The 12807-nt window shown below is 26.2% G+C and overlaps 1 protein-coding gene across 1 annotated transcript; it reads left to right on the top strand.

The window, feature by feature from the left end:
• The first annotated feature begins 356 nt into the window (after positions 1-356).
• Positions 357-2867, top strand: BKA55DRAFT_556650 (uncharacterized protein). The gene is made up of 3 exons (XM_046191727.1): positions 357-831; positions 938-2101; positions 2158-2867. The coding sequence occupies exons 1-3, from the start codon at positions 604-606 to the stop codon at positions 2602-2604; spliced, it is 1839 nt and encodes a 612-aa protein (XP_046055660.1). The 5' UTR covers positions 357-603; the 3' UTR covers positions 2605-2867.
• Positions 2868-12807: the final 9940 nt, after the last annotated feature.

Here is a 12807-nt window from a genome sequence, read left to right as displayed (position 1 = left end):
CTCCTGGGTGATGTCCTTGGGATCCTGTTCTTATTATCCGGCGCCGGCACATGGGGGCTTTGAATGCCCGCCCCAGTGTTTCCAGCCAGGGGACAAAGTTTGGATTGACTAGCGGCACCTGAGGCTGCGCAGCGAGCGGCGTGCACACCAGCGGGCCAGTTATGTGATGGAAGTCTCAGCCTGTTAAAAATAGCCCAAGCCATTTCGGCCTTTGGCGTCGATAGCTTGGGGCTGCGCTTGAACAAGCAGAGGTTTCAACCCGCCCTACTCGACGAGAGAGGGTGGCTTAATAAGTGGTATAAGCGCTAATTTAGAGCCTCTTACAGCTGGTTGATCTATCAGATGTACATAACGTGGTAACTTTCCTGGCAGGAAAAGCAATGTATGACTACAAAACTTTTGGAATGGACATCTGTGCAGATTGCATATTACAGATTTGCTCTTTTGTCATCTCACCTCCAAATCAAAAACTACTAATTACGTAGTGCCGGAGAGCCCCCACCCGGCGGCAGAAGGTCAAGTCCCCTTTCCTGGCATTTGGGAACACTGTCAAATGGGTAGGTTCCCGTCCGTGGACCGCCGCTCTTGCATCTGGCCCAGCAAATGTTGCACCGTTTCTTGCAGTCGAAGCAAAGGGCAAAGGGCAAAGGGCAAAGGGCAAAGGGCAGAGAGCAGACCATGTCCAGACATGGGCCAGTACCGGTGGCAGCTTTCGAAAGCGGGCCCATTCCCTTCTGGTCTGAGGCGTTCCTCATGGTCGACTGCCCCTACCTCCACTTGATTGAGCCTGGGTGGCCGCCGTTGACCAAGTTGACCCAGTCCCCTTCAGATGTAGGCCAGCTCGTCCAGGTTCCTTTGATATGCGATTCCATCAGTTTCGCTCTGCACTGGAACTCTGGCAATTGTGTCCTTCTCCGCTGACCCCTCTTGCCGCCAGTCTAGTCTCTTCAACTTCGCCGTCGAGAATATCGCTCTCTGCCCAAAGTGTGGTTCGCGAATCCATACCGTCCGCAGGCTACCACTATCACTCGATTCGAGGAGCGGGCAACCGACCCCCCAAGAACTTCCTCATCCTCACATTCCCGAGCTCCCTGCCGAAGTCCCAGTCGGTATTCACTCGACGCTTCCTCCCTCGCGCTCGTCTCCAGGCGCCAAAACGACCAGACTATCCCTCCGCTCGTTTGACCTGAGATCCGAGTCTGAGCCGCCGATACCACCTCATACCTCGAGACAGGTTCTGACGCCACAAACAGAATCCTCGCTGCCTATTCCCGTCGACCCGACCATAGCAAACTACGCGCCGTGTCATGTCCGTCGACCCGCCAATGATGTGCCTCTCTCATCCGACCGCGATGTCAACAGTTCTGCTGTACAGGTCTCGCCAAGATCGCATCGGTGGTCGTTTCTTACACGATTCAAAAGACCGAAGCCTGACGCCGCGTCGTCAATCGTCTCGATGGGCAACAGCGGTGATATCAGATATCTTTCCTTTTGCTTCTCCTCCGACGGGGTATCTATCCTCCTCTGGGAAAAAAACAGCCTCGTCATAGCTCGTCTCAATGCCCAAGGCGACAGCGGAAGGCTCATTGACCTCATCCCCATTCTCCGCCAAGGAGAAGGCGGACAAGCAACCCCCGGAAGCACGCTCTTTGTGGCCGAGGGTTGCGGAATGATAGCTGCCATCGTATCGCAGGGCGCTACGGGCAAGTTCCTAGTCGTATTGGACCATTCAGGGCTGGCTGAGAGATCGGCAGTGCTGCCGCTTCAGGACATGACGCCGCTGTGCTTGGCAATTTCTCGATGCAACTCGTTTGTTGCTGTTGGCCTCGCAGCACGGGTTCTGCTTGTTCGCCTGGCGGAGCACAAGGTGGACTTCGACTGGGCCGTCACCATCTCGATTCGCGGACCCAGCTCTTTTGATGGCATGACTGTTGCGTCGGAAGCCTGTAATTTCACGGCCGATGGGAGATATCTTATAGTTGCGACCCAAATGAGGGACAAGCATCAGTCGAGCGAGGATGGAAGTATTCACACGGCCCTTTGGACTTGCGAAAGAGAGGCGAAGGGTCCGTTCCGGCTACCCTGTTGCAAAATGCCAAACGTAAGCCTACGCTGCCCCTGGCCCGAAGAATAGTTACGCTGACGAATAGGCGGCAGGATGACCAAGGTCTCACCTCAATCCAATTCCACCACGGCCTCCAAGTCGCCGCGATAACGGGCCTAACATCGGCGCGATACCCCCTGTTCCTCTCCCTCGACCCCCAGCAACCCGTCACCATACCAGCCCAAGTCACAGATTTCCGGATACGGTGTTCATGCATGGCCCCTCCCCCGCAAGATCACCTCATGTACTTCCTCGACGCTAGCAACCGCGTTTGCGAAGCAGACCTGCACCATCGTCATGTCGAACTCGTTGCGGATATCACCACGTACAGGGGATCCCTGCGTTCACACGATGAGCCGGCCGCTATAGCAGTTGGGCCGGGCGGCATTGTGGAGGTATTTTGGCGCCAGGGGCCGGGGTTGTGGAGATTGCAATTCAGGCCTGGCGAGGAGGCTATTTTAATAGATAATTTAAGGAGGCGCTGGGATGAGACGATTTAATTAGGTGCAGTACATGCCGTGTTAAAAGTCTCTGTACGCCCCCAGGGCGCATTATCAACCACGTAACTTCAATCATAGATTTCTCAACCGAATGAAGGTCAATTTCTCCGCAAAAAATGATACCATAATAACCCCCCAATTGTGGAGTTCAATAGTGTGTATACCAACCCCTACTACAATGATTGCAGTGAACATTGCAACGCAATACACACATCATGGCCCACGAAATGCGTTGTAATACATCCTTTTTATCCGTGCACGCTCTGGTAGTTCGCAGAACCATTAACATTACCCTATTAACAACTTAGCTACTGGTTTATCTCTTAAGAGCTTATAAGCCTCGCGTGCCCCGCCCCACCCTATTCCTGTTAATATAATAAATAGTATAAGCAGGGTATTAATAGCTATAACTTCTAATATTTTAAAGCTAAACTACTAAATAAATTATTATAAATTAATTAATAAATATATTTATAAACTCTAATTAAAGATAAAAGTAAATTTATATAATAATAAAAGCTTTTATAAGTAATATAATATTATAACCCTAGTAGTTTTATTATAATATTTAATATTTTCTTTTAATTATTATATACCTTATAAAACCCCCTATTTATATTAATAATATAATAATATTTAATTAATTTATTAATATAATAAAGGTAGTTTCAAACAGGGAAACTAGTTTATACTAGGTTTATATTTATAGATTACATAAGGCGTTTTTTAGACTAAGTAAGTTAGGTATTATATCTCTTAATATTTAAGTAATATATATTAGGCTTATTTATATAAAGAAATCTTACTAATAGCTAGTAAGCTAAATCTATAAAAATACTAATAAATATAATTTATATATTAAAAGTAATCTAAAAGGATTACTAAGGCAGTTAAATTATAATAATCCTAGATTATAATAATTCTTAAAGTATTATAATCCTACTTATAAGGTAATTTAGGTCTAATTAATTTATAACTATTAAGAGGCTAATACCTTATATAAGTTTTTATAAGATATGTATAATATAACTACTAAGGTTATACTATAATCTCTCCCCTTTATTAGGTCTTATCCTTAAGATCTTAAAGTAGGCCTAGTTTATTTATTATTTAGTTAGTTTAAACTTATATCTTTAAATATTTTTCTATTAGTATATATTATTAATAAGATATCTAATTATATTTTAAAATCTATTAATTAAAAAACTAAAAAATATAAACATTTAATTAAAAGTATTAAGCTATTATATAAACTTATTAATATATTATATTCTTATTATTTTAAATTCTAAAAGAAATACTTAATAATAGCAGATTCTTTATATTATAGTAAGTATATTTATTAAGGGTAATCTTGTAAAAATAATATTAGAGTAATATGTTCTTATATATTATTTTTCTTTTTCTATTTATTTAAGTTTTATTAATAGTTCTAATTAAGAAGCTAATTTCCTAAGAGAAGAAGTTAAATAAGGATAAAAAGGAGGCTAATAAAAATCTTTTAAAACTTTATAAAGAGTTAATTATATTATAGGTATATATAGCTATAGCTATTAATTATTTATTTTATATTTATAAAATTAAAAATAAGATAAAGGAGTATTATATATTTAAGTTTTATTATAATATTTAAGGTCTTAAAAGAAAAAATAAGCTAGCTAAGGAGTTAAGTTATTATAAGTATAAGGCTTTTAATATACTTTATTTTCTAAATCTTAAAGGTATTAATTAGGATTCTCTTAGTTTAGGGGATTTTAACTTTATTTTTTGCCTTTTAATATTATTAATAAAAGTTCTTTAAAAGTAATTAAATATTCTTAAGGTATTTTATTAGTTCTTATATATTTTTATTTTTTAAGTAGTTCTTTTATTTAATTAAATATATTTATTATTTATTAATTTCTTATATATCTTTAATTACTTTTACTTTATATATCTCTAATCTTATAGTTTCTTTTAATTTATTACTAGTTTTAATATATATTATATTAGCTATTAATTTAACTAGTATAATATATATAACAGTTAGGGTTTCTAAACAGGTAAACTAGTCCATACTAGGTTTATATTTATAAATTATATAAGGTATAATACTAAGCATTATAAAGTATTATATCTCTTAATAATTAAGTAATATATATTAGGCTTATTAATATAAAGATACTTTATTAATAGCTAGTAAGCTAAGTTCTATAAAAGTATTAATAAATATATTTTATATATTAAGATAGCCTAATAGCTTAGTAAGGAATAATAATAATTTAAAGGTTAAATCTCTAAGGATTATTAGTAATTTATAGTAATTTAATCTTAAAGTATTATAATTTAAATAATTTAATAAAAGAGGATTATTATTAAGGGAAATAATCCTTTTATAATAAGTAGAAATTATAAGGGCTATATAATATAGCTATATAAGTTATAATATAATCTCTCCCCTTTATTAAGTCTTGCCCTTAAGACTTATATATTTCCTTATTTTTATATTAGGCTTTAATATATACTAACTCTCTTCCTTTATTATTTTCTTAATATACCTTACTAATTATTATATTATAAAATCTTTAGTTAAAATCTTATAAGACTTTAAAGTATATTTATTTAGTAGATTTAATTATAAAATTTAGTTTTAATATTATGCCTTATTCCTTTTATAAGGCTAAAGGCCTTTATTATAAAATAATTAAGTATTCTTCTTATTACTTTAAATATACTTAATAAGGTTAATCTTATAATGCTTTTAGTATTGCAATTACTTATTATATATTATTTTTCCCTTTTATTATTATTATTATCTACTAACTATTTTCTCTTTTAGTCCCTTACTTAAATTCTAAGTCTAATTATCTAAAATAGGTAAAAGAAAAAGCTAAGGAAAAGCTTCTTAAGGCTTAATAAGAGGTTAATAAGGCTATTATAAAATTATCTTATATTTATTATTAGAAGTATTTATTATATAAGCAGGGTATTTAATTTATTATTAATAGTATAAATTCTTTTATAAGTAATATTATTACTTAAGAAGAGGATATAGCAGTTTTAGATATTTAGTCCTTTAGTAGTGCTAATATTATTAACTAAAACCTAATTTTTAATCCTTTATTCTTTAAGGTTATTAGTAAAAGTTTTTTAAGAGTTACTAGATATTAATAAGGTATTTTATTAGTTTTTATATATTTTTGCTTTTTAAGTAGTTTTTCTATTTAATTAAATATATTTTTTATTTATTAATTCTTTATATATCTTTAATTTCCTTTACTTTATATACCTCTAGTCTTATAATTTATTATAGTTTATTGCCGGTTTTTATATATATTATATCTATAGCTAATTTAAGTATTAAGATATAATAAATTAGGTAATATCTAATATTTAAGGGTAAGTCTAGTTTATATTAATTTTCTCCTATCTTTTATTTAATCCTAACTAGCCTTAAGTACTTATAATTTAGTTTATAACTTAATTAATCTATTTTAATATTTTTAATAAATAAGTAAATTATATCTCCTTCCTTAAAGGTTAGTCCCTTTAACCTTTTAAGGTTATAGTATCTCTATATCCTTTTCTTAATAAATTCTAGTTTAGTCTTAAGTTTATTATATATTTCTCTTAGCTTATTACTTATAATAATTATTACTAAGTTTATATTCTTAAGTTCTTAAATATTATAATATATATTAAATATAAATTTAATATTTATATTAAATAATATAAGTTTTATACTTTTATTATAGGTAATATTATAGGCTAGCTAAGTGCTTAGTAGCTTCTTAACCTAGTTATCTTATTTATAATTAATATAATATTAAAGATATTATTTTAGTACTTAATTTATTTATTTTATTTAACTATTTACTTATAATCTAAAAGCTATTATAAGTTAGTAATTAACTCCTATAAGTATTATAAGTAATTACTAGAATTTAAAGGCAAATATTAATCCTCTATTTAATAGGATTTCTTTTAGTAATCCTTATTTCCTTACTACCTTATTATAAAAGATATAGGCTATAATTTCTATATCTATTGCCTCTTTATAAGGTAAGTAAATTAAAAACTTTATTAATTTATTTATAATAACTATAATACTATTATAAAAGATTCTATTTAAAGGATCTTTAAATAATAATAATTTAGTTATAAAGTTTATTATAATTAAGCTTTATAATTATTTTATAACTTTTATTAGTTATAATATTTTATAAGGTTTATATTATTATGCTTTTATTTTAATATAAATATTATATTATTTAATAACTCTTTTTATTACCTTTTATATTATTTAATAACCTTATTATAGCAGTTATTTTAAGGTTTTAGTAACTCCTTAATATCTATATAATAAATATATATAAAAGTCTTAAATAAACTCTTATAATTCTCTTAGAATTTCCTTAGTTACCTTTACTTATATCTATCCTAAGGTGTTATGACCCCCGCGTCTATGTCACGTGGCCCCTACAATTTTCACCAATCACCGTAGGATCACTTCTCCCAGTAACGATCCTCTTCCCTTAGATCACTTGGATCACGACGCTCCAAGACTGGATTACTATAGATCACGACCGATCCCCATAGATCTAACCCTTAGATTACTTATATTCTCTACTAAGCCATAAGGCCACCTTTAGTATATAGATCACATTTATTAGCACTTTCATAGAACTTAGCTTACTAGCTATTAATAAGACTTCTTTACCTAAATATGCCTAACCCGCTCTATTTACTATTAAGAGACGTGATACTTCGCAAACTGCTTAGTATAACGCCCTATGACTCTGCAAACATTAAACCTAGTATGGACTAGTTTACCTGTTTGAAACCTATTCCGTTATATAAGGTCTATATTTTCTAAGTAAATTAATATTCTCTTCTTTTATTCCTTTTTAATACTTATTCTTTTACTTTAATAATACTAGTATTATAATCTAGTTATTAACTAATTATATTTACTTTTCTATTTTTAAATCCTTTATAGTAAATAATTATAAAATTAAATTTATATAAGTATTTTATATAATATAATTATTATTAATTAAGTTTATAAGTTATAATAAAATATAAAATATTCTAGTAGTTAATATAAACCTTAACTTAATACTTACTTCTTATTAAGTAATATCTAAACTCCTTAAAGTAGTTAATAATTATTAAGAACTCCTTATTATAAATTAAATAATTAAGCTTTACTTTATATAGCTTATATAAGTAAAAGGCAATAAGGTATAATTTTCCTATATTATCTTATTAACTAATCTATCTTCTTAAGGTAAAATTTAATAAATTTATTTCTAGCTTAATTTCTTTATTTAGATTAAATATTACTAATATAGGTTTATTTAAGATTACTTATTTAAGTTTATTAAAGGCTTATTAGGCCTTATTATTCTAGTTAAAGGCCTTATCTTTCTTTATAAGTTCTATTAAGGGATTTATAATCTTATTAAAGTCCTTAATAAATTATTTATAATAGTTTATAAAGCCTAGAAAGGCTTACATTTCCTTAACATTATTAGGTTTTTTTATTTTACTATTATAAATACTTTCTTTCTCTTTATTTAAATTTCTCTAAATATAATAATATATCTTAAAAAGTCTACCTTTATAATATAAAAGTAACTCTTCTCTAGTTTAATTAATAACTTAATATCTTATAATATTTTTAAGACCTTATAAATATATTCTTTATATTCTTCTTTACTTATTAAGAAGATTAAGATATTATTAAGGTAGTATATTATAAAGATATTAAGGTATTATTAAAGTATATTATTAATTATCTATTAAAATATTATAAGTATATTAATAAGGCTAAAAGGCATTATTAAGTATTTAAATAATTTAAATCTAGTTTTAAATACTATCTTCTATTTATCTCCTTTTTTAATATAAATAAGGTTATATACTCCTTTTAGGTTAAGGGCTATAAAGACCCTTTTACCTTATAATTAGTCCTTAAGTTTTATTATAAGCAGAAGTAGGGTTTAGTCTTTAATAGTATATATATTAACTCCTTTATAATCTATAATAGGTTATAGTTTTTTATTTTTCTTTAATATAAAGAATATTATTAATCCTGCTAGTAAGGTTAACTTTCTAATATACCTTTTCTAAATTATTTTATTAATATATTATTATTAAACTTTTAGTTTTCTTTAATTTAATAAGTAAATCTTTTAAAATAATAAGTTCTTATTTATAAGCTTAATTTTATAGTCTTATTAATTATATTTAAAGACTTTTATTTTTAGTTCTTTTTTAAATAATTTATTATATATTTAATATTCTTTTAAAATATTCTTAAGTTAGTCCTAGCTTATTATAATAAGTTTATCTTTTTATAAATCTTATTATTTAAAGATACTTAAGATTTCTAATTTTTATTTTTAGCCTATTTTATACTTATATTATACTCCTTTTAGAGGTAATAAAGTCTTTACTTTATACTAATTTATACTTACCCTCTTAATTATAAATTAAGATCTCTTATTACTCCTTATAATTATTTTACTATTACTATTAGGGTTATTAAGAAATATAACTTAGCTAGTCTTTTAATTAATATATAGGTTTTTTTATTTAAGCTAGTTTATTTTAAGGATAATATTTATCTCCTCTCCTAAAAGAATAATATTAAAACTTATTCCTTAATTCTTTCTTTTAATAAAGACCTTAAGGTAATTAATCTCTTAATTTATTATATTATTATTATACTTAAAGAATTGCCCTTTTATATTAATAAATTAGTATAGTAATTATTTCTTTTTTATAATATTCCTAACTTTATAATTATTCTTAAATTAATAAAGTTCTTTTTTACTTTACTATTAATTTATATATTTAGCTATTTTCCCTTAATTTAAGCTTATAATATTAGGTAATTAGGTTTACTATCTTATATAGCTCCTAAAGCACTTATTAATTTAAGTCTTTTTATCTTTATTTATTATTACTTTCTATAACTTTATCTTTATAAAAGGCATATTACTTTTCCTAAACTTATTTATAAAATAACTTATATTCTTTATTATTATAGTTAACTCCTTATAGCAGTCCTTAATATATTTTCTTTCTTTAAAAAGTTATTTATAAATTCTTTATTATATAAATACTATTAAGAATATACTTCTAGTTTTATATCTTATTTATTTAATATAGTTCTTTATTTAAATTATATATTATTAATTAAAACCTAATTAAATCCTTTTTTAAATTAATAGGTTTAAAGAGGTATTCTTCCTTTATATTCTTAGATTTGCTATCCTTTTTAATTAACTTTTATTATTTCTCCTCCTCCTATTCTCTATAGCTATTATAATTATAAAAGCATTATAAATTAGTATATATATTAAAGTCTTTAGGTTTATATATTTTAAACTCTAATAGTCCTTTACTATTTATATCTCCTTTAATATACCTAAGATTAACTAGATTATATATTCTTTATTATTTTATTTAAATTATATCTTTATATTCTTTCTTTACTTCTTTAATTAGTTATTAAGATTAGCAAATCCCTTTATAAAGTTCCCTTATTTTATAGATTTATTAATAATAAGATATATTAAATTATAGTTTTACTACTTTAAGATTCTTATACTAGTAATATATTAAATACCTTTTTATTTTTATTTTCTAATAGGGGTTATTATTAGGTATACTAAAACTATAATAAAAAGTAATTATTATCTTCCTTATCTTATTTATAGTTCTTATACTAATAGTATTTATATAATAGCTATAATAATTTATTATATTTTAAATATATTAAGAATATTTCTATAATATCCTTAATATTAAACTTTAGCTTTTATAATAAGGGTTTATAATATCTACTATATAATAAGCCTAAATATATAAGCCTTTAAGTTTATTAGTATTACTATACTCCCTAGCTCCTTATAAGTATTTATCTTTTATTAATATATATATCTTATTATTATTTTATTAAATAATAATTTATAAGATTACTTTTACTTATTCTTAATTTATTTATCTTTTTATAAGGTATTATATTGTATTTTAAGCCACTCCTTTTCTATATCTTATACTTTAAGAATATTATTAGTAATATATATAGACCTTATCCCTACTTTATATTTCTTTTTATTATTTCCTTTTTTCTTAAATTATTATTTAAATTAAAATAATATTAATTATCTTAAATACTTTAAGTTATTTTCTTATATTAGAGGTAGTTTTTATTTCTAATAGATTTTTTAGGTATTCCTTAATTTCCTACTTTAAGGGTCTTTCCTCCCTTATTATCTTAAGGATCTTAGTTTATTTTATCTTCTTATATTTCTTCTCTTCCTTTCTCTTAAGGTAATAAATATAGTCCTTTTCTTTTCTTATTATTAGTTTTCTAAGTTCTCTTACTATTTCCTTTAGTATTTAATTATCTTTATCTTATATAGTATTAGAATTTAAGGTATATTTCCTACTTTAATATCTTTTTTTATTAAAAATTCTTCTTATAGTTTTTAAATTAAATTATTTAAGTATAAGTATTAGCTATATTTTAATATAGTATCTTTATATAAAGTTATTATATTATATAGGCTTTATATTATTTTTAATATTTAGGTTTATATAGTAATTTAGGGTTTTTATTTTTTAGTTATTATTAATATTTACTTACCTTAATTAAGGTCTTTAAGTCTTCTTAATTAAAGATATTTATTAGCTATATATTTAAACTAGTTATAGTTATAGTATTTAACCTTAAATATATTATAAGGTCTGTTATTATTATTATATTATATTGCCTTAAATACTATAAGTCTAGGTTTAGTTTTATATTATATATTAATATATCTCTTTCTTCCTTAATTAGTATTATATTATCTATTAGTATTTTATTAAGGATTATATAACCCTTTATATCTTTTTGCTTATTTCTCTTAGTATTACTTATATTACTAATTATTAATTTCTATAATAATATTTACTAGTTTATTTAGGTTTTTTAGTTTAAGTCTAATATTTACTATTATATCCTTAACTTTTAACTTTAATTTTAAATATACCTGCATTATATAAGCTTCTTTACTCTAGTTTAGCTTAATTACTTAATAGTAATATTTAGCTGAATAGTTTATAGTAAATCCTCTTTACTTAAGCTATTATACTTTTATTTTTATAATATATTCTTTATTTATTACTTTAAAGGCATTTTTAAGTTTTAATTTAAAGTTTTTATATTTCTTATAGATATATTTTATTATTTCTTATTATCCTTTATATAGTTTACTAATATAATCTTAAATAATAGGTTTTATTAATTATAACGCTTTATCCTTAAGGAATCTTATATTATATTAAATTCTTAATTTATTAATAATAAACTAAATAAGATAATATATTTAATAGCTCTAAAGGCTAGTAAAGAATTCTTAAAGTTTATTAGTATTACTATTAAATAGTTTAGGCTAGTAAGGTTAAAGGATTTCTTTAAGATCTTTTTTAATTACTATAAGGGCTATAATATATTTAATATACTCCTTATAGAGTTTCTAATTATTCTTTACTTCTTTCTTAAGTACTTTTATAATCTTAATAAGGTTAATTACCTTTTTCTTTAGATTTTTAATTTTATTCTTAGCTATATTAAAATTATTCTTTATATTTTCTAAGAGATTATTATATTACTAGCTAAGTTATTTAAGTTTATATTTAAGTTTTATAACTTCCCCTTTATAAGTACTTAAATAAGTAAAGGTAATATTTTTTTTATTTTTATTATTAGTTTTTATAAGAATATCTACTAGGTTAGGAGGTATTTCTTATTACAGGTAGTACTAGGTATATCCTAAATTAAAAGACTAGCTTAAAGTAATAAGTATTATTATATTAATATTACTTAATATTATATAATATATTCTAAATAAGAGCTATTAATATATAATAATTAAGGTTTTTAATTAAGTAAATTAATCTATATTAGGTTTATATTTATAAATTATATAAAATATATTATTAAGTATTATAAAGTATTATATTTCTTAATAATTAAGTAATATATATTAGGCTTATTAATATAAAGATACTTTATTAATAGCTAGTAAGCTAAGTTTTATAAAAGTATTAATAAATATATTCTATATATTAAGATAGCCTAATAGCTTAATAAGGAATAATAGTAATCTAAAGGTTAAATCTTTAAGGATTATTAGTAATTTATAATAATCTAATCTTAAAGTA

The sequence above is a fragment of the Fusarium redolens genome, assembly GCF_020744475.1.
Source record: "Fusarium redolens strain MPI-CAGE-AT-0023 chromosome Unknown BKA55scaffold_2, whole genome shotgun sequence".
Lineage (NCBI taxonomy): Eukaryota > Fungi > Ascomycota > Sordariomycetes > Hypocreales > Nectriaceae > Fusarium > Fusarium redolens.
This window is presented reverse-complemented; position numbering and strand designations above follow the sequence as displayed.